General features: G+C 39.8%; 1 protein-coding gene across 3 annotated transcripts in view; it reads left to right on the top strand.

Moving 5' to 3' along the window:
* Window positions 1-23020, top strand: part of MOSPD2 (motile sperm domain containing 2) — a 64783-nt gene that overhangs the window by 19960 nt on the left and 21803 nt on the right. For all 3 annotated transcript variants that reach the window (NM_001195355.1, XM_085006091.1, XM_005673413.4), the window contains 6 exon segments: window positions 2545-2700; window positions 4318-4404; window positions 6205-6359; window positions 9750-9810; window positions 11289-11327; window positions 19443-19567. In NM_001195355.1, the coding sequence (NP_001182284.1) occupies window positions 2545-2700; window positions 4318-4404; window positions 6205-6359; window positions 9750-9810; window positions 11289-11327; window positions 19443-19567 (623 nt within the window).

The following is a 23020-nucleotide window of genomic DNA, read 5'->3' on the forward strand; positions in this document are numbered from 1 at the left end:
GATGCCCAGGACTCTTGAGGAGCCCATGAGGTCAAAGAGTTCCCGTCATGGCGCAGCAGAAACGAATCTGACTAGGAACCATGAGGTTGCGGGTTCGATCCCTGGCCTGGCTCAGTGGGTCGAGGATCCGGCATTGCCGTGAGCTGTGGTGTAGGTCGCAGACAAAGCTTGGATCTGGCGTTGCTGTGGCTGTGGTGTAGGCTGGCAGCTGTAGCTTCGATTCAACCCCTAGCCTGCGAACCTCCATATGCTGTGGGTGCAGCCCTAAAAAGCCAAAAAAAAAAAAAAAAAAAGGCCATTTTCACAGTGATGCTAAGAATCCATTTGATTGTTTCATATGTGCTGACTACAAGGAAACAATGGTGGCCAGAACTGCTGCCTCCTCAGCCCAGATCAAAACAGGTGGCCATTCTAATCTTCATTGTCAGCACTCTCAGTTAAAACCTTTTTTTAAAAAGCCAATTTTATTTTACAAAGTCCCTGTTGAAGCAGTAACTTTTATTAAATCTTAACTCTCAAGTACATGTCCTTTTAATGTTCTGGGTAACACTGTCAGGAGGTACACATCAAATACTTAGGTGTATTTGAGTTGCCGTATTTTTCATGGACCACCATTTTTATTTGAAAGAACAACTGTTAAGAAAACTATGGTTATTCAGACTTGGGTCTTTGGCAGAAATTTTCTTGAAAATGAAGCCAGTAATTTTAAGGCAAGTACCATATTGGTCCAGTGGAGCAAGCTGTCCAGTGGCCAAGCTGGATGGTCCTTCTTTAGGAGCAGGTACTCCTGGGGGCCTTTTTGCTGCCCAACAGTATAAATTCTTTTACCTCCAACTTGTGTTTGTAAATTATAATAAAAGAAAAGTTGTCCTTTGAATACTGATGAATTTTTGAATAGCAGAGGTAAAAAAAAATATACATATTTTCCAACATTGACCCACAACAGAACCACCCATTGTATAGATTATAAAAACAGAGCCCAAATAATGAAAGCCTTATCCAAAGTAACACTGTATAAGCGCATGATTTATGGCCTAGTCTTCTATTTTATGGTACCTTAAACTTTCAAGTACTTTCCATACATACATTTTTATCTGATCTTCACACAACCCTGTGAGTATCTAAAGCAGTTTATAACTAAGGAAAGTGGGACTCAAAGAAGATAATTCTGTGGATGCACTTAATATTTCCCTGCCCTTTCAGCTGTTATCTCTGAGGGCCTGAAGTAAGTCAGAGCAAATGGAGAGGAGATAGAAGCTATACAACTTGGCAACTAACTAGAAGCAAAAAAAAAAAAAAAAAAAAAAATGGAAATGAAGGAGCCAGGCGGTTTTCATAAGTTTCTTCCTCGGGCCCCTGGGAGGGTACCATTAACCCAGAAAATAAAATTAGAGAAGGAATAGATTCAATCAACCAGTGTTTCCTGAAGGCCTTTTCATTGGCACTGTTGTAATCTGCTCTGGGGGATTCTTTGGATGTATAGACTGTGCTGTTAGGATCTCTCTACGGGAAGATAGGGCATCAATGCCAGGAACTCTGATTCCAGGGGAAATGTGCTAAGTGCTTTAAGAAGGGTGTCGTTCAGGTCCTGTAGCTTTTCACAGGAGGGGAGGCATTGCTTCTGGGCCCAGGGAAAATGTTATGGATGAGGAAGCATTTGAAAGGAGTCCTGAAGAATGGTAGAACAGGGCTGTGCAGGGGTGGCTATGAGGAGACAAAGTTCAGTTACAGAAAAATGCCAGGTGTAGAGAGGTTGATGAGAACACAGTATGTGTGTAGGTGGATGATGAGAAATGATTGGCAGTGATTATTCCAGTAACTTAAGGGAAATGGTGACTGCCGCATACGTAGTTTTCTATTTCATATTTAGTTCATTTCTTAAAAAAGACGTTGGCCAAACACGTCTTTAAAAGTCCAACTTAGTTTTTTCTTTACACATAAGATTTCATTTTTCAATGACTGCAGTAAGGATTTCAAGTTCACATAACAGAATTGATCTTCCCAGATGTTATAGTTTTAGAGAAGGTTATATAAAATATTTTACCATGGTCTTAATCTCTGGTGGCTTGTTTTAAAATAAAGCTGCAGACGAAGTTCCCATCGTGGCTCAGTGGTTAACGAATCCGACTAGGAACCATGGGGTTGCGGGTTCGGTCCCTGGCCTTGCTCAGTGGGGTAACGATCCGGCGTTGCCGTGAGCTGTGGTATAGGTTGCAGACATGGCTTGGATCCCACGTTGCTGTGGCTGTGGTGTAGGCTGGTGGCTACACCTCTGATTCGCCCCCTAGCCTGGGAACCTCCATATGCCCCGGGAGCGGCCCAAGAAATGGCAAAAAGACAAAAAAAAAAAAAAAAAAAGAAAGCAAGAAAGAAAAAAGAAATTCATCAGTCCTTTAACTTGCATTCCCATCTGAACTGCATCCTTGTTTCCGTCTTCTTATAGCTTGGCTTTATCTTCCGGGTCTTTTGTCTCCTTTGGTATTACTGTTATCATTTACTACGGAATTTATCTGCCTTGGGTATTTAATACTGTTTTTCCCCTAGATAAGTCAGATAAATATGATCCACGTGATGTTGAAAGACTACAACAAGATGATAACTGGGTGGAAAGTTACTTATGTTGGAGGCATAATATTGTAGATGAAACACTGAAGATGCTTGATGAGAGTTTTCAGTGGAGGAAAGAGATGTCTGTCAATGGTAAGCTGTTGAATTGACCTCTGACTGTGTACTGTATCCCCTGCATAAATGTCATTGTTTTACATATATGTACATGTATTTGCAAATATTCTTGGCAGTCATCATAAATACCAGAATATAATGTTTTATAAACACCCAGTAACATTTTGAAAGGCGCAACTTATGAATAAGTCTTAAAAAGAGCAGGATGTATAAGGAAATCAGATCTCTAAGGAGCACAGTCACACTCAGATTCTTCACTCACAGCAGAGTCTCCTAATCTGTGCCTGGTTAGTTGGGTACTATTAAGATAGCAAGACAGCATCTTTACTACTAGGCCTGGAGAAAGGCGATGCTATTGGCCTGCCTTTCTCAGTTGTTGTTGCCAGAGTTCCTTATGCTAATAGGTGCTATGCATGCAATTACTAGACAAATGGGAGTCCCCCACAAGCAAGCTTATCCCCAAGGATGCCTACAGCAGGGTCCTCTTCTTGATTTCAGGGCCCAATTCTAGACTGAAATCCACCCCCCCCCAAAAAAAAAGGAATTTTAAACCTTAGAGGGGATTTTATAATAATCTTCAAGTATATGAAGAACTCTTTTCAGGAAAGATTACCTATTATCTCTCTCCTCCTAAAAATTTAACAGGAAGACACTGGCATAACTGCTGGTTTTGAAGAGCTATAAAGGCTTCCTGACCTTGGGGATAGTAAACTCTGGAGTGACCAAGTCTGCAGACTGAATCCAAAATAGTCCACAGAGAAATCCAGAGCAGATAACTTTCCCAGTCACTGTGCTTGTTGCAGGAATCTGTCAGAAGGAGAGTATTTTAAAATGATTTGATTGGAACTCTAAAAACTGTAGGTCGTTGCAGCAGTGAAGCCATTTATTAATCAAGCAAAGAAATGTGAGCCTAATTATTTCTAAATCGTTGAAGTACCGAATAAACCTTTATACTCCATGATACATTTGTTCTTACATAGAACTGCTGGTTTCTAGTGGCAGCCAGCAGAGGTGTGATGAAAGGAGGGTGGGGAAAGATAAAGAAAGCTGGGAGTGTTCTCAGGGAAATACTGGTGGATGCCACAAAAGCCCGGGCATTTGCTGCCTTGTTGTGTTGGTTCTTGGCCTCACTAGAGAGTGGGCCTCCTACTGAAGGATCCAGCATTTTTGGTGTTTCTCCACTTGCCCCAAGATTATAAAATGTATTAGACTCTGCTGGTTTTCAAACATAGAAAAATAGTGTTTTAATAGAGAAACCACAGTGATTTCTTTCATCATTTCTGAGGCTGTAAAATGTGTATATTTACTGCCGTGTTCTTTGAAATTGTCCAGTAGTGATTTGTTTCCGTATCATTGTGTGAAATACAACCAGAACATGAAAATGTGTCCACAGTCATGGCTGACGTGTACAGGGAATGGATTTTTACCTTTTCTCTCATCTGTGTCTTTATGTAGTTTTTTTCACCTATGTAAAAACACCATTTTTTAATTGTCAGAGATTCTTTCCAAATGTTTACATAAGCTTTATCTTTTTTAATATCATAAGTACTACAAAAGAGTAACCTTTATGTTGGAAGTTTTCTATTGGAAAGGCTACTAAGTAACAATTACTCACCAAAGTTTACCACTTTTTAGACCTGACGGAAGCCTCCATTCCCAGGTGGTTGTTGGAAATTGGTGGTATTTATCTCCACGGTTATGACAAAGAAGGCAACAAGTTGTGTAAGTAAATTTAATGGATGTTCCGGCTTTTCTGGATTTTGAGATGTAGTTATCTTTCTCAGCTGAACTAGTAATCGGCAGCACTTGCTCTGTACGTACCTACAAGAGGGAGAACATACAGTGTGTGTTCCCACAGTGGGGATTGTTAGGGCCAGCTGGACCAAGCATCACATACTTAGTAGCTTGCATTGTAATAAAGTAGGCTGTAAAGGCAAATGCCACATCCCATAAACACATCATAACACAGCCCAAATGATGCTACTCAGAGTCATTATCTTTTTTCTCCTTTACTGATATTCAGCCCAGGGTCTTCATGGACAATCTTTTTGACAGTCACTTGATTTTGCTAAATGGACTTTTTTCTTTTCACCTTTCCGGGTCTTCTCCTCTTGCTTCTTCCTCAGTCTGCGTGAGAGGAGAGGAATAGTAACAGTCATCCTGCTGTCCCAGTGACCCCCTTCTCTCTCCCCATGGCCCAACATCCAGCTTGGTGTCTACCAAGGCTGGGACTCAGCAGGAGTGTCAGAGCGCCATCCTGAGTAAACGTTCAGTCAAAGCAGTTTCCCGCACAGTTGGGGCCGCCCTGTGCACCCTGCTTGTGGCCTGTCACGGCCCCCTGTCTTAGCAGGACTCTTGGCATTTTCCTCCCATTGCTGCCTCTTCCTTCTCAGACTTCCTTTCCCATTTCTCTTATCCCCCCGCCTCCCCCCATCCCAGGCTTCATTCCTTTCTTGGCCTTTTTTACTTGCCAGCTGCCTCAGTCTCCTTGGGTGATCTCATGCACCTTGGCACCTTCCGCTGCCTTCCCCCAGACAGCAGTAACCCCAGACTGTCCCCAGGCCACATGCACATACATACTCAGCCACCCACCAGATTGATGGTCAGCCACCTTCCCCACCGTGCACAGCAGAACCGCACGCGTCCCAGCGCCTGCCCTTCCTGTACTGCCAGCTCGGGCCCCCAGCCATGGGTGCTTCCTCTGCCCAGCCTCACGCTAGCCCCGCCTCTGATGGCACCAGCGCTTCCTCCGTTCAGTCCCTTCCCAGGACACAGCCTGCTGGGCTTCCCTCTCTGCCAGTCTCCCCTCTGTGCTGCCGCCAACAGATGCTTTAAAAAGGAAAATCTAAACACCCTCGCGTTTCATTCAGAGTCCTTCAAGCCCAGCCCATGGCTCTCTATGTAGCTGCTCCTCTCCCCACATGTCACATTTCTCTCAGCTGCCACCACCCCAAATGGTCGCCATGCTCTGCCCCCATGCACGACACCTACTCAGGCTGCCGTCATGTCTCTCTGGGCTTTTCCTCTGGACGGAACATTCTTCTAGTGCTTTGTTTTCTCTTAAGAACAGTGTAGAATGCTTTTAGTTTATTACTGAATATTGTTTGTTGACCTGTATTTTCTTTTCCCCTTTACTTACCAAGGGAAAGAGTTTATTTTCTAAGAGAGGGATAATCGTTTACCTTTCTGCTGCTCTTGAGGGTTCCCAATTGGACACTGCTTCTCATTTAAATGAAAGAAGAGATGTTTTTAATCTAAGAAACAAAATGAATTGTAACTAAAGAAAAATGTCAAGGAAGGCGTTCCCTGGTAGTCTAGTGGTAGGATTTGGCACTTTCACCGCCGCAGGCCAGGTTCAGTCCCTGGTCTGGGAACTGAGATCCCATGTCAAGCTGCTACATGTCATGGCCAAAAAAATTCCCCCAAAATGTCAAGGGGAAGTAATGATACAGTATATGCATAAGATAATATTATAATGCCATAAATATTTCTTCTTATTTTTAACTTATGTTCTGCTTAAAGTCTGGATCCGGGTGAAGTATCATATAAAAGACCATAAGACCATACTGGACAAAAAGAAGCTCATTGCATTCTGGTTGGAACGATATGCAAAGAGAGAAAATGGGAAGCCTGTAACAGTGATGTTTGACCTGTCAGAAACTGGAATAAATAGCATAGTAAGCCTTCTTTGTTCATTCTGAATCATTGTTTATCGTGGCATCCTCCCTTTTTCTTTCCTCCCTGCCACCACCCCTCAACCAAACATTCCTCTAAAATTGAGCTCACCAAGTCATGTTTGGGATTTATTTTGTTCCCCCTGCATTGTGAGTGAAGTCAGACGTGAAATAGGATTTGCAAAGAATTAAGTGTGCTTCAGGATTCAGCATCAAAACGGTAGCTTTCCTAGAAATGTTTCTCGTCTGATAGGTGAGATGTGGAAGTAAGATGCCGAGGCTGGCAGGGTAAATGAGTAGATGTGATAACAGTGCACTTTTCTATCGGAGCTAATATCCTGTCCTGCCCCTCCCAGTAAATGGGGAATGAAGCTCCCCAGAGGAGCATTACTTGCATTGAGCTCCGGTGTTTTGCCGGAGCTCAATGTCCACCTGAGTTCTTGCATGACCCAGCACGTTGCGGTTTTGTTGAGGGGTTTTGTTTGCTCGTTTGGGTTTGTTTTCGGTTTGATTTGGTTCACTTTGGAAACCAGTTTTCTTCAGGTGATAAAGCCAAGCTTCAAAAATAAATAAAACCGGAGTTCCCATCGTGGCGCAGTGGTTAACGAATCCGACTAGGAACCATGAGGTTGCGGGTTCGGTCCCTGCCCTTGCTCAGTGGGTTAACAATCCGGCGTTGCCGTGAGCTGTGGTGCAGGTTGCAGACGCGGCTCGGATCCCGCGTTGCTGTGGCTCTGGTGTAGGCTGGTGGCTACGGCTCCGATTCAACCCCTAGCCTGGGAATCTCCATATGCCGCGGGAGCAGCCCAAGAAATAGCAAAAAAAAGACAAAAATAAATAAATAAGTAAATAAAACCTGCCAATCTTTAATTTGAGCCCTTGTGACTTCAGTGGTACCTACAAACCCTTCAGCAGTGATGGGGATTTGTTGGCACATTTATTAGAGCTCTTGTTTCTAACACTCAAACCTTGGCTAATTCTGAAAGCAGGAGACCTGCCTGCGGCAGTGTTGAAATCTGTTTGAAAATCCACTTGGCAGAGTATGTTAATCACCTTAAAGCGTTTGTATTCATACTCTTTGCCTGGTAACTATCTTCTGGAAGTCTCTTCTAAAGAAATACACCTGAGTACAGAAAAAGTGTTGTACTTCAAAATGTTTTTTCAGTGTCATTTAAAATGGTGAAAAATTAGGAAAAAAAAGTAAGCATCAACACAGTGAAGGGGTTAATTATGATGTATCTAATTGATGGTGTGTGTGTGTGTGTGTGTGTAGCTATGTAAAATGGTGCTTCCAAAGAATTTGTAATAATGTTGGAAAACAGCTTTTTTTGTTAAATGAAAAAGGCAACAGGGTTATATCACAGTGAGAGCTAGCCTCCAAAAGGGAAACTTTAGACATCAAAAACACAAACAAAAAACAGGCTAGAGGGGTTTTTTTAGGCAGTGAGACCACATATTTTAATGTTAGTTTTCTAATTATTAACCCAGAATCATAAAACATAAATGTTAATGTATTTTATTGACAGATACAGAGGCAAAGAATTGATTTGAGCTGTCTGATTATTTTTAAGCTACCTATATACTATTTTGTTATCTTTAATTTATAAATAAGGTTTATTTGCATTAGTAAGTATTAAAATCAGTAATGGTTTCAAATGCTAGAATTTTACCGAATTATGTTTATGTATGACCTTCCTAATTCACAAACGATTGAAGTTGGCCTTTAAAGGTGTATACAAAAATTGCAAGGCAAAAGCTTTTTTTTAATTATTTATTCGAATTGAGCCATTAATTTGGCTTTAAGCTTGCCTGAAAGAAATAGAATCATTTAAAATTACTCAGTGGACATACTTTCAAACCAGTGTCTTAGGAGAAGTGTATCCATTCCTGATACTTGAGGTAGAAGCAAAGTCTTTTATGGATCTTCAAAGGGAAGGCATTTTACAAGATAATAAATAGCATCCTTGAAAACATCCTCACAGAATGTGGAGCAATGAGTTTCATGGAGTTTTTTATGTAGTACCCACTAATATACATACATCAGTGGCAACCTGTCAAATCACCTTGAATTAGCAGTAACTTGGGATTTTATAAGCAAGGTTTTTCAATTAAATAAAAGATGAAAATAAGAATATTGGATGAAGACTTTTTAGGCTTTTAAGACTTTTTAGATCATATACTAGGTAACAAATCTTTATATAAGTATCTGTTTTGAGATATTTTTTTTGGTTCTTACTTAACTACAAGTTATTAAACTCTGTGTACAATGGATATAATCGTTAGTTATAAAGGTGTTATTATATGCTAGGATTTATCCCATAGTAAATACCTAAGATAGTTAAGGGTGCTTATTTTCAGTTTACTAGAGCTAAAGATGCTATAACTCCCATGTTAGGAATAACTTTATAGACTCTCCTCTCTCGGACAGCTCACCTTGTAATAATTGATAGGTTTAACTTTGCCTGGTTGTCTCTGATCCTACAGTGTTTATAAAATGGCTGATCAGTAAGTCAGACTATGGCCAGTGGAAGCACATGAAATGAAATGATCCATGTGAATAGTAACCCTTATAATAATCTAATTTCATGTTGCTGTGTTCAGTGCAGTAGAACCAACAAACAGCTATGTTTATAAGGTCTCCCAGAAAGTGAAATCAATGAACAACATTTAAATATAAACCGAAAAAAGCTAATTCTTATTCTAGGTCCCTATACAAAAGAAAAGAAGCTAGAAGTAAAGTAGATACAGTAGGCCGATAGGATCAGATTAACCACTGTATAAAAGATTAATAAAATATATTTTATTGAGGCTATTATAAGGTGTAGAAATTAGTTTTTAAAAACAAATATAGGAGTTCCCACTGTGGAGTAATGGATCGGTGGTGTCTTGGGAGCACTGGGACACAGGTTCGGTCCCTGACCCCACACAGTGGGTTAAAGATCCAGCATTGCCACAGGTGCAGCTTAGGTCACAGCTGCGGCTGGAATCTGATCCCTGGCCTGGGAACTCCATGTGCCGTGGGGCGACCAAAAAAACCCAAAATACAATAAAAAGCAAATATATCAGAATTTCTATACATATGTATTATCATTCCAAGTAGTCAGGTCGTATACTCTCTACTTGTTTTAATATTTCTTCAATTGTTCAAGAGATTTTTAGTAGTTCTCTATGGGGGTTGCTCTTTAGCTCCATTTTACAATGCCACATTACCTTAGCAGCCTGAAATACCTAACTAGTTTGAGGTAACATGAATGATTTAAGCATCTCATTTCCTTAAAGAATTTAATAATTGTCTCATTTATATTTAATAATTTATCATCTTTAGAAATATGCAATTTAAAATTCTCCAATATGGACAGTCTGAAAGATTTAAATGTATAATCTTTATTTTAGGACATGGACTTTGTACGCTTTATCATCAACTGCTTTAAGGTTTATTACCCTAAATACCTCTGTAAGTAACTTATTCCTTTATAAAAATATAGTGAAACTGAGCATTGTCTGAGAATTATGAAGCTTTATATTGTTAGAGACTTTAACGCCTGAAACGTTGTTTTCTGGTGAAGAACTTAAGTGTGTTCCTAGAAGTTTTAAGTACATATCCTAGAAGGTACAGGAGAAATTTTTCATAAATAATCTTTGTCCTTTACCGTTTGTTTTAAGACTCTAAGTTATAGTCTGTATATATGGTATCCTGTAATACACATGCACATGAGAAGACCTAAAAGCATTTATTACCAAGATTATCCCATTTTTACTAATTTTTCAATTGAAAAATTAATTTTAAATATTTATCATTTGGAACTTCTTACGTGTGAGAGACATGAGCAGTATCAGTAGGTATATTGTGTGGTAAGCAATACTCATACATAAAGTACACTGAGCTTTTAATTGCTCTTTTAAAATTGTCATTAAGAAACACTTGACTAGTGTCACTACATTTGAATCTGGCATTTGGAGTTTGTTTTTAATTGTGACTCTGCTGTTAATTACCTAAATGAAGAACTAAATCTTATGTATTCATTTTTGATTTGGGGGGCTTATGTAATGTTTTTTCCCAGGGGAAATCAAGATGCCATCCCACATAAACAGTCAAATATTTTTAAACTCAGTGGGTTGAAAGTGAAAAGAGAGAAGAGAGGCAACAGGGACATCCAAAAATGGAAACCCACAGGTCTGCCTGGGCATACCCCTGGCAAATACCACAAGTGGGTCTTTTGGGACTTCACTTGTCCTACATTAATATAATCATTCCAGGAGGTTCTCTGTTCAGAGAAGAAGGAAATTACATTTTGATTCATCTGGAATAGAAGAATGAATTTGATATCAAAAATCCCCTTTGTGGTTTCTCATTCTTTTTCACACTTCATCTAAGTATGCAAATAATACTTATGTATACTTTGGAATTATGGGCTTCCTGGGGCTCATAATATTAAGAAAAGCTAAAATAATTTTTGTTTCTTAAAACATAATGATTTATTAAAAATGGAAGGGGCAACTCTCGGAGTGGGTTTAACAGTATAATCTCTAGAAAATTTAAACCATAAATTAGACATTGAAATCATTTTAAAGCTCAGTGGACTTTAGCACTAATACAACATGCCTCATCCAGAGTCCCCACTTACCCACTTAACTATTTTCTTTTGTGCCTTTCTGGCAAACAGCAAAAGCAATAAATGAAGAAAAGAAAAGTTTATTTGCCAAAGGGCAGTGATAGTGCGTTATTCATTTCACACCAGCTGTCCTCTTAGGTGGGCCCCCTCACCATGTGAGAAGTTAGTTTAGTTCTAGCAATACTCACATTTCATGAAATTATAATTGAGTCTCAGTTTTTAGTCCCATTTAGATTACTAGTTTTTGCTAGGCCAGGTATAAGTGATAATATTATTGCAGTACTAAGTCGCAGTTGATGAATCGTTTTTCGTCTTTCAGCAAAAATGGTGATTTTTGATATGCCTTGGATCATGAATGGTAAGTATATTACTTATACTTTCCTAACACAAAACATCTCATTGCTTTTTATCTTTGCTAATTTAGCCATATTTCTGTGCTTTTTCTTAAAAATGTTTATATTATACTTGGTGTATATTCTTGAGAGGCTGGGGCTAGAACACGCAAAGGCTGTTTCTAAGCCAACTGGGCTAACCTTCTACCTCCAGGCTTTGGGGATACTCATTAGTCTTCTTTAAAAACAGCTTTAAAATGTTCAACTATTCAGGTAAAACCATAGCCAGAGGTCTCAGTTTGTCACCCACAGATGGGGTATGTCACAGAATGTAGTCCTTGGCTAGGGTTTCTCGTGGACTTCAGGTGTTGAGGAAGAAAATGGGACAAATCTAAAATTTAATCCAAATCTCTGTAGTCACATAATCCTTATGACAGTCATGATATATTTTTCAATAAAAAATATTTTTAAGCCATTAAAAAACCTTCTCTACCAACTTTAATGTCCTTATAAATTTAATGTTATTTTCAGAACATGCACTTTCATTTGTGTTTGCAGTCATTTGCTGCAAAGTCTCTACATAGAAAGCAGTAGAGAAAAACAATGAAATCAAAACTTGGTTCTTTGAAAAGTTTGGCAAAATTGATGAAACTTTAGCTAAACTATGAAGAATAAAGAAAGACTCAGGAGTTCCCGTCGTGGCGCAGTGGTTAACGAATCCGACTAGGAACCATGAGGTTGTGGGTTCAGTCCCTGCCCTTGCTCAGTGGGTTGAGGATCTGGTGTTGCCATGAGCTGTGGTGTAGGTTGCAGACTTGGCTCAGATCCCGCATTGTTGTGGTTCTGGCGTAGGCCAGTGGCTACAGCTCCGATTCGACCCCTAGCCTGGGAACCTCCATATGCCGTGGGAGTGGCCCAAAGAAATAGCAAAAAAAAAAAAAAAAAAAAAAAAACACAGACTCAAATTATGAAAATCAGAAATGAATGAGGATTTACCACTTCTGACTTTATGGAAATTTAAAGAACTAAAGAAATACTGAAAAAATTATATGCCAAGAAATTAGATAAGCTAGATGAAACGGGCAAATTCCTAGAAAGACACAAACTAGCAAAATGGACTCAGGAAATCTGAATAGAAGTATAACAAAAGAAATTGAATTAGATATCAAAAAACTTCACACATGAAAAGCCGAGACCCAAAATGGCCTCACTGGTAAATTCTACTAAACATAAAGAAGAATCAACAACAATGCCTCTCAAACTCTTCCAAAAAATAGAGGACGAGGAGTTCCTATCATGGCACAGTGGAAACTAATATGATTAGGAATCATGAGGTTGCAGGTTCAATCCCTGGCCTCACTCAGCAGGTTAAGGATCCGGCGTAGCCATGAGCTGTGGTGTAGGTCACAGATGCAGTTGGGATCCCACATTGCTATGACTGTGGTGTAGGCCAGCGGCTACAGCTCCAATTGGATCCCTAGCCTGGGAACCTCCATATGCCATGGGTGTGGCCCTAAAAAGACAAAAGACAAAAAATAAAAATAAAAACAAAAAAATAGAAAAAGAGAGAACACTTGCCAACTCATTTTATGAGGCAAGTATATCCCTAAAAACAAACATCACAGGAAGAATTATAAACCAATACCTTATGATTATCTATGTATCAGCCCTCAATAAAGTACTAAAACTGAACCTATGAGTATATAAAAAGGATTATATGCCATGACCAAGTGGGATTTTATCTCAGGAATGCAAAGTTGGTTCAGCATATGAAAAGCAACCAGTTATGCAACATATTAATAGCCTAAAGGAAAAAAATTAAGTCCTAATAGACACAAAAAGCATTTGATGAAATCCATTACACTCTTATGATAAAAGTACCCAAGAAGGTGCAGGAGTTCCCTTGGTGGCTCTGCAGTTAACGTACCCGACTAGGATCTATGAGGATGTGGGTTCAATCCCTGACCTTGCTCAGTGGGTTAAGGATCTGGCATTTCTGTGAGCTGTGGTATAGGCCACAGACGCAGCTTGGATCTGGTGTGGCTGTGGTATAGGCTGGCAGCTGTAGCTCCAATGGGACCTGTAGCCTGGGAACCTCCATGTGCCGTGGGTATGGCCCTAAAAAGCAAAAAAAAAAAAAGATGTAGTTCCCATCATGGTGCAGCAGAAACAAATCCACCTAGGATCCATGAGGACGTGGGTTCAGTCCCTGGCCTCGCTCAGAGGATTAAGGATCTGGTGTTGCCATGAGCTGTGTTGTAGGTCGCAGACATGGCTCGGATCTGGAATGGCTATGGCTGTGGCTGGCATCTGTAGCTCCAATTGGACCCCTAGCCTGGGAACCTCCAAATACTGTAGGTGCAGCCCTAAAAAGCAAAAGAAAGAAAGAGAAAGGAAGGAAGGAAGAAAAGGTGCAAAGAGTTAGAAGAACTTCAAAGTTAGAGGGACCACAGTAGTTCACACAAGACTACCTTCACTTCTCACACCAACCGTAAGTTTAAGGGGTTTCTAAACCACCCTCAAGTTTACTAGACTCACAGAAGTCACCAAAAGCTATTGTACTCATAGTTACAGTTTATTACAGGAAAAGGATTCAGATTAAAATCAGCCAAGGGGAAAAAAACATGACAGAATCCGAGGAAATACCAGATACGGAATGTGTTATTTTCCCACCAGCTATAAGTGACAATGCTCATGGAGTATTGCTAACCAGGGAAGCTTACCCAAGCCTTGGCATTCAGAGTTTTTATCAGGGCTCCATTACATAGGTCTGACTGGTTTATCACATGGTCGATCTCAGTCTCCAGTCTCTCCAGAGGTCTCCAGATAACTGTGTGACCCACAGCCCCCACCCTAAATCTGTATTGTTCCCATGTGACTCAAAGCCCCTACACAAACAAAGACTCCAACAGGCATGAAGCTTACCTCCAGAAGCTGAGGGCAAAGGCCAGACCTTTCTTAGGGTAAAGTTAATTATTTACAGAAGAGAATTTCCTCAGCCCAGTAAAGAGCATCTGTGTAGAACCTACGTCTGTGAAAAACCACAGCTAACATCATACTCAGCAGAGAAAGAATGAATGCCTTCCCCCCTAAGTTCAGGAGCAAGATAAGGTTATCAGCTCTTAACACTTATTTTGCCAGGGTACTTATCAAGAAAAAGAAAAGTCATCCAGATTGGAAAAGAAGTCCTATAGGTGACATAATCTATGCAGAAAATTTTAAATACATAGACACATACACAAAAAGCTATTAGAACTAATAAACAAGTTCAGCAAGGTAGCAGGATACAAAATCCATACACAGAAGAAACTATATTTCTATACTGGTAATGAATAATGCAAACATGATTTTTTTTTTTGGTCTTTTAGGGCTGAGCCCACAGCATATGGAAGTTCCCAGGCCAGGGGTCAAATCAGAGCTGCATCTGACAGCCTACGCCACAGGCACAGCAACGCAGGATCCCAGCTACGTCTGTGACGTACATCACAGCTCATGGCAACTCCAGAGCCCCAGCCCACTGAGCAGGGCCAGGGATCAAACCCACATCCTCGTAGATCCTAGTCGGGTTCATTAACCACTGAGCCACAATGGGAACTCCCAAAAATTAAATTTAAAAAACAATTGCATTCATAATAGCGCTACAAATAATAAAATACTTAGGAATAAAAGTAATAAAAGAAGTTGAAGACTGTATACTGAAAACTACAAAACACCATTGAAGGAAATGCAAGACCAAGGCAAATATGCATCTCTTGTAATATTGCCAAGATGGCAGTGCTTTCCCAGTTGATGGGACAGATTCAATGCAGTCCCCATCAAAATCCCTACTACCTCCCCCCCCGCCTTTTTTTTTTTTGGTCTTTTTGCCATTTCTTGGGCTATTCCCAGGGCATATGGAGGTTCCCAGGCTAGGGGTCAAATCGGAGCTGTAGCCGCCGGCCTCCGCCAGAGCCACAGCAATGCAGGATCCGAGCCGTGTCTGCAACCTACACCACAGCTCACAGCAACGCCAGATCCTTCACCCGCGGAGCGAGGCCAGGGATCAAACCTGCAACCTCATGGTTCCTAGTCGGATTCGTTAACCACTGAGCCATGACAGGAACTCCCCATTTCCCCCCCTTTTTTTTAATAGAAGTTGATAAGCTTGTCCCTAAATTCATATGGAAATGCAAGACTCAGAATAGTAAAAATAATCTTGAATACGTACAGTGAAAATGAAGGGTGCACACCTCTTGATTTTAAAACTCTCTTTAAAGCCAATAGTAATCAAGGTGTGGTGTAGACATAAGAATAGATGTATAGATCACTAAAATAGAATTGAGAGTCCAGAAGTAAACCCTCATATGAATGATTAATTGATTTGTTGACAGTGGTACCAAGGCCATTTAAGTGGAGAAAAATAAGTCTTTTTAATAAATGGTACTGGGACAACTGAATATCCACATTTGAAAGATTGAAGTTGGACCTTTACCTCCCATCATACACGAAGGTTAACTCAAAATGGATCAGTTACAACTATATAACTTTTAGAAAAAACCATAGGTAAATGTTTTGACATTGGAGTAGGCACTGATTTCTTAAGAGTTAAAACTATAAAACTATTAGAAAAAACCATGGGGGTAAATGTTTTGACCTTTGAGTAGGCACTGGTTTCTGAGATGTGACACCAAAAAACACAAGCAACAAAAGAAAAATATAAGATGTATTGTACTTCATTAAAATTTAAAATTTTTGTGTTTCAAGGGCTACCATCAGGAAGGTAAGAAACAACTCTCAGAATGGAAGAAAATATTTACAAATCAGACATTTGATGACGGACTTAGGTCTAGAATATATAAATAGCTTTTATAGTACAACAAGATGACAAATGGTGCAATTAAAAAGGGCAAAAGACTTTAATAGACATTTTTATTTTTATTTATTTATTTTTTTTATTTTGGTCTTTTTAGGACTGCACCTGCAGCATATAGAGATTCCCAGGCTAGGGGTCGAGTTGGGGCTATAGCTGCCAGCCTACGCCACAGCCTCAGCGATGCCAGATCCAAGCCGCGTCTGCAACCTACGCCACAGCTCACCGCAGCACTGGATCCTTAACCCACTGAATGAGGCCAGGGATCGAACCTGCGTCCTCATGGATGCTAGTCAGATTTGTTTCCGCTGAGCCACAATGGGAATATATATATTCTTTTTCTCACATTATCCTCCATTGTGCCCCATCACAAGTGATTGCATATGTTTCTCTGTGCTATACAGCACGATCTCATTGCTCATCCACTCCAAATGCAATTGTTTGCATTTATTAACCCCAGGCTCCCAGTCCATCCCACTCTCTCCCCCTCCCCCTTGGCAACCACAAGTCTGTTCTCCAAGTCCATGAGTTTCTTTTCTGTGGAAAGGTACATTTGTACCGAATATTAGATTCCAGATATAAATGGTATCATACGGAATTTGGCTTTCTCTTTCTTACTTACCTCACTTGGTATGAGAGTCTCTAGTTCCATCCATGTTGCTCTAAATGGCATTCATTATTTTGTTCTTTTTCATGGCTGAGTAGTATTCCATTGTGTATATATACAACATCTTAATCCATTCATCCATGTCTTGGCTATTGTGAATAGTGCTGCAGTTAACATACAGTTACATGTGTCTTTTTCAAGAAGTTTTGTCCAGATATATTTCCAAGAGTGGGATTGCTGGGTCATATGGTAGCTCTATATTTAGTTTTCTGAGGTACCTCCATACTGTTTTTCATAGTGGTTGTACCAATTTACATTCCCACCAACAGTGTAGGAGAGTTCCCTTTTCTCCATACCCTCTCCAGCATTTGTTATTTGTTGACTTTTTATTGATGGCCATTCTGACTGGTATGAGGTGGCACCTCATAGTAGTTTTGATTTGCATTTCTCTAATAATTAGTGATGCTGAGCATTGTTTCATGTGTTTGTTGCCCATGTGTACATCTTCTTTGGAGAAATTTTTCCAAAGAAGATGTACACATGGGCAACAAACACATAAAAGATGCGCAACAAACACATAAAAGATGGGCAACAAACACATAAAAGATGCGCAACACATAAAAGTTATTAGAGAAACCAAGTCAAAACCAAATGAGTACTACTTCATACCTACGAGGATGGCTGTAATCAAAAAGACAGACTAGGAGTTCCCTTCTGGCACAGCAGGTTAAGGATCTGGCATTGTCACTGTAGCAGCTCAGGTTACTGCTGTTGCATAGGTTTGATCCCTGGCCTAGAAACTTCCACATGACACAGGCATGGCCAAAAAAAAAAAAAGACAGACTAAAGTAATAGGTGTTGGTAAGGATATAGAGAAATTGGAACCCTCATACGTTGCTGGTGAGAATACAAAACGGTGCAGCCCCTGTGGAAAAACTGGCAATTCCTCAAAAAAATCAGAGAACTACCATAAGACCTGGCCAATTCCACTCCTTGGTATATCCCCAAGAGAATTGAAAGCATATGTCTACACAAAGACTTGTACACAGATATTCATAGCAGCATTATTCATAATAGAAGTGGAAGCAGTCCAAAGTTCATCAGTTGATGGAATAGATAAATGTATATCCATAAAGTGGAAAATTATTCAGCCATAAAAAGGAATTATTGATAACATGCTCCATCAGAGATGAACCTTAAAATCATGCTGAATGAACAAAGCCAGTAAGAAAAGAAAAAAAACCATATTGAATGATTCTATTTAGACAGAATGGCCTAAGGCAAATCCATAAAGACAGAAACTAGATTAGTGGTTGCTTAGGGAATGAGAGAGGGAGGATGAGGAGAGCTTGCCAGTGGGTACGGATTTCTTTTTGGTGAGATGAAAATGTTCTAAAATCAGATAGTGGTGGCGAGTTAGGTGCACAACTCTGTGATCATACTAAATAAAACCCGTTGATGTGTACACTTTAAAGGGGTTGATTTTATGGTATGTAAATTTTACCTCAATAAAGCTGTCATAAAAAATCAGATTTAGCACCATTAAATTCAAGTAGCATAGCTTCAGACATGTCAACTCAGACTTTTTAATTGAAAATTAATGAAACTGTAAATGTTATGTAAAAAAAGCTAAGCATAATTAGCCAAAATAAAAATGCAGTTTTCTGAACTACCATTTAATGTTTATCATGTTTTATTTCCTGACTTATCATCAGTGCTCTTGCAGATTTAATGCAGGATTTCTCTTTAAAATGTGCTTAGGAGTTCCCTTCGTGGCTCAGCAGTTAATGAACCCGACTAGGATCTATGAGGATGCGGGTTCGATCCCTGGCCTCCTTCAGTGGGTTGGGGATCCAGTGTTGCTGTGAGCTGTGGTTTAGGTAGCAGACGTGATTCAGATCCTGTGTTGCTGTGGTTGTGGTGTAGGCCAGCAGCTGCAGCTCTGATTCAACCCCTAGCCTGGGAACTTCCATATGGCCCAAGTGTGGTCCTCAAAAGAAAATTAAAAAAATGTGCTTAAAGTGTCATAGTGAAAACAGGGTTTAAAAAATGAGGTATTAATCAGAATGGCATGACAGAACAAGATTGTAATGAGTAAACGACCGTGTTTGGTAACAGTTGGTTCTTACGGGTTCCATAAGTTGCTCACAGTTCCAAGCTGCAGGGCTTGAAAGAAAGACATGGAAGTCTAGGGTTAGGAGGAAAGTCTGGGCCTGGCTTACACATCTAATGAGGAGGGCTGCTACTTTTTCTTCCTGACTTCCCCTTTGAGAAGGTTTTTCAGATCAGGCGGTTTGTCCAAAGCGGAAGCCAGGTGAGCTTCCCATACTATCGTGCAGTTAGTGGATCACATGCTGTTTGATTCATTGTCTGGAAATCTTAGGAGTTGGGATCACTGGTGGATTGGGCAAAGGCCAAGCCCTGATAAGTTGGTTAATGAACATCAGGGTAATTTAATCTTCCTCAGTCATCCTGGAACATTTGAAAACCATAAGGGACAATCAAAGTGTAAACGTCTACAGGGAATAGAGAATATGGATTAAGCATCATGCCATGGAAAAATACATATATATTAACAGATTTTAGCGCAAACCTAATTTCAGAGGACCTGGGTTAGCACATACAGGAAGTAAATTGAAAAAGAGAATGAAAGGAATTTAATGAAGTGACTGTTTTTTTCTTTAGCTGCTTTCAAAATTGTGAAATCCTGGCTTGGTCCAGAAGCAGTGAGTTTGTTGAAGTTTACAACGAAAAATGATGTCCAAGACTATGTCAGTGTAGAATACCTGCCTCCTCACATGGGCGGAAGTGTAAGTACAATACTGAAAACCTGTTTCTAAAATAAGACTGGGGGAGTTCCCGTCGTGGCTCAGCGGTAATGAACCTGACTAGGATCCATGAGGTCGCTCAGGGGGTTAAGGATCCGGTGTTGCCATGAGCTGTGATGTAGGTCACAGACACAGCTCAGATCCCGCGTTGCTGTGGCTGTGGTGTAGGCCGGCAGCTGTGGCTCCAATTGGACCCCTAGCCTGGGAACCTCTATGTGCCACAGGTGTGGCCCTAAAAAGACAAAATAAGACTGGGTTATGGCACATGAGGCTGCATTCTTTCCTCAAGGAAAAAGGAAAAGCAGTAACATCCTAAAAAAATCATTGATAACCCTAAAATAACAAGCATTGTTACAGACATTTTTAAGTTTTTATTTTTGAACAGGTCATGTCTTAGCATGGTTCTAAACTGAATGGTGTTCAGAAGCAAGTACTGAGTAAAAAGTCTTTCTACTGCTATGCCAACCACTCTGTCCTCGCCCCCCCAGTTTTATTTATTTTTATTTCCTGGGATCTGTATTGCCTGTGTAAGCAGCTGTAGTAAATATGTAATATGTATATAAGCAGCTATAATATATATATATATATATTATATATATATATATATATTCTTTCTCCCTCCCATCTTTTAAACAAGTAATGCATTTATATACTGTTGTGTATCCTGATTTTTTTCTTCATATCATGTCTTAGAGATCATTCTAAATCAATATGTGATAAGCTGTCTGAGTCTTGTTTATGGCTGCATAGTATGCCAGTGTCTAGAGATAAACCATAAGTTGTTTAATGAATATACGTAGGTTATTTCCTTTTGATGTGTCTTTAGTTTTGCTTCCATTTGTTTACTGGTATACAGTCTTTAATTTAAAAGATAATATATGCTGGAGTTCCCGTCGTGGTGCAGTGGTTAACGAATCCAACTAGGAACCATGAGGTTGCAGGTTCGATCCCTGGCCTTGCTCAGTGAGTTAAGGATCCAGCGTTGCCGTGAGCTGTGGTGAAGGTTGCAGACACGGCTCAGATCCCGTGTTGCTGTGGCTCTGACGTAGGGCAGTGGCTGCAGCTCCAATTCAACCCCTAGCCTGGGAACCTCCATATGCCACCGGAGCAGGCCTAGAAAAGGCAAAAAGACAAAAAAATAAATAAATTAAAATAATAAAAGATAATATATGCTATCAGTAACTCACTACTTACAAACAAGAGACCAGGAGTAGGTAGATATGAGTTAAATTTTACCACTCTATAACAATGAAAAATTTAGATAATGACTTTGTTTTTTAAGTTTTATTGACATAGATTTACAATGTTGTGATAATGTCTGCTGTACAACAAAGGGATTCATTTATACATATACACATATCCATTCTTTTCCAGATGTTTTTCCCGTATAGTTTATCAGAATATCGGGTAGAGTTCCCTGTGTTCTACAGCAGATCTCCATTGACCATCCATTGCATATCCATTAGTGTGCATATGCCAAGCCCAAACCCCCAGTCTTTCCCTCCCCCTCACCTGTCCCCTTTGTTAACCATAAGTTTGGTTTTGAAGACTATGAGTCTGTTTGTGTTTTGTAAATAAGTTCATTTTTTTTTTCTTTTATCTTTTTGCCATTTCTTGGGCTGCTCCCACGGCATATGGAGGTTCCCAGGCTAGGGGTCGATTCGGAGCTGTAGCTGCCAGCCTACGCCAGAGCCACAGCAACGCGGGATCCGAGCCGCGTCTGCGACCTACACCACAGCTCATGGCAACGCCGGATCCTTAACCCACTGAGCAAGGGCAGGGATCGAACCCGCAACCTCATGGTTCCTAGTCAGATTCGTTAACCACTGTGCCACAACGGGAACTCCCAAATAAGTTCATTTTTATCATTTTTTTAGATTCCACATATAAGTGATCTCAAATGATGTTTGTCTTTCTCTGACTTCAGTATGATAATTTCTAGGTCCCTTTATGTTGCTGCAAATGGCATTATTTTGTCCTTTTTTTATGCCTGAGTATACGAACAAAATACTGTGGTATATGTGCCACATTATCTTTATCCATTTATCTGTCAATGGACATTTTAGTTATTTCCATGTCTTGGCTATTGTGAATAGTGCTGCAGTGAACTTTGGGGTGAATGTATCTTCAGATGATGGTTTTCTGTAAATAGATGCCCGGGAGTGGAATTGCTAGATCATATTGTAATTCTATTTTTAGCTCTTCGAGGAACCTCCATACTGTTTTCCGTAGGGGTTACACCAATGTACATTCCCACCACCATTGTAGGGGATTCCCTTTTCTCCACACCCTCTCCAGCATTTGTTGTTTGTAGATTTTTTTGATGGTGACCATTCTGACTGGTGCAAGGCAATCCCTCATTGTCGTTTTGATTTGCATTTCTGTAATAGTGACTTTAAGCATCTTTTGATGTGTTTTTTGGCCGTCTGTCTGTCTTTGAAGAAATATCTATTTAAATATTCTGCCAATTTTTTACTTGGGTTATTTGATTTTTACGATAATGAGCTACATGAGTTATTTGGATATTTTGGCCATTAATCCCTTGTCAGTCCCTTCATTTGCAAGTATTTTCTTCCAGTTTGTGGGTTTTTTTCATTTTGTTTATGATTTCCCTTGCTGTGCAAAAGCATTTACGTTTAATTAGGTCCCATTTGTTTATTTTTGTTTTTTATTTGCATTACTCTAGGAGGCAGACCAGAAAAGATATTGTGGCAATTTATGTCATAGTGTGTTCTTCCTATGTTTTCCTCTAAGAGTTTTATAGTATCTGGCCTTATGTTTAGGTCTTTAATCCATTTTGAGTTTATTTTTGTGTATGGTGTTAGAGAGTATTCACATTTTCATTCTTTTACATGTAGCTATCTAGTTTTCCCAGCACCACTTCTTGAAGAGACTGTCTTTTCTTCATTATATATTCTTGCCTCCTTTGTTATAGGTTAGTTGACCATAGGTGCATGGTTAATTTCTGGGCTTACTATCCTGTTAACATTGATCTAGATTTCTGTTTTTTTGTGCCAGTACCATATTGTTTTGATGCCTATATCTTTGTAGTATAGTCTGAAGTCAGGGAGCCTGATTGCTCCAGCTCCATTTTTCCTTCTGAGGATTGCTTTGGCTATCCGGAGTCTTTTGTGTTTTCAGGTAAATTTTAGAAATTTTTTGTCCCAGTTCTTTGAAAAATGCCAAGATAGTAGCTTGTTTGTAAGCTGTGAAACCTGTGGATTTTGTATGCTTTGGGTTAACTTGATTGGTAATATTTCAGTTACTTGATTTCTACATTCTACTTGATACTGGCGAAATTGTATTCAGCTAGACCCACAGAACTAGTAAAATGCAAAGTTTTGGTACGTCCTTTTATTTATTTTTTTTCTTTCATTGGAAAATACTTGAACAAACATTTTTGATTTGAAGTTTGTTACTTTCCTCTTTTGAGTC

The sequence above is a fragment of the Sus scrofa genome, chromosome X (assembly GCF_054392235.1).
Source record: "Sus scrofa isolate SSC_HxYL_T2T_F1_AM1 chromosome X, Sscrofa_HxYL_maternal_Yorkshire_Landrace_v2.0, whole genome shotgun sequence".
In the NCBI taxonomy this organism is placed as follows: domain Eukaryota; kingdom Metazoa; phylum Chordata; class Mammalia; order Artiodactyla; family Suidae; genus Sus; species Sus scrofa.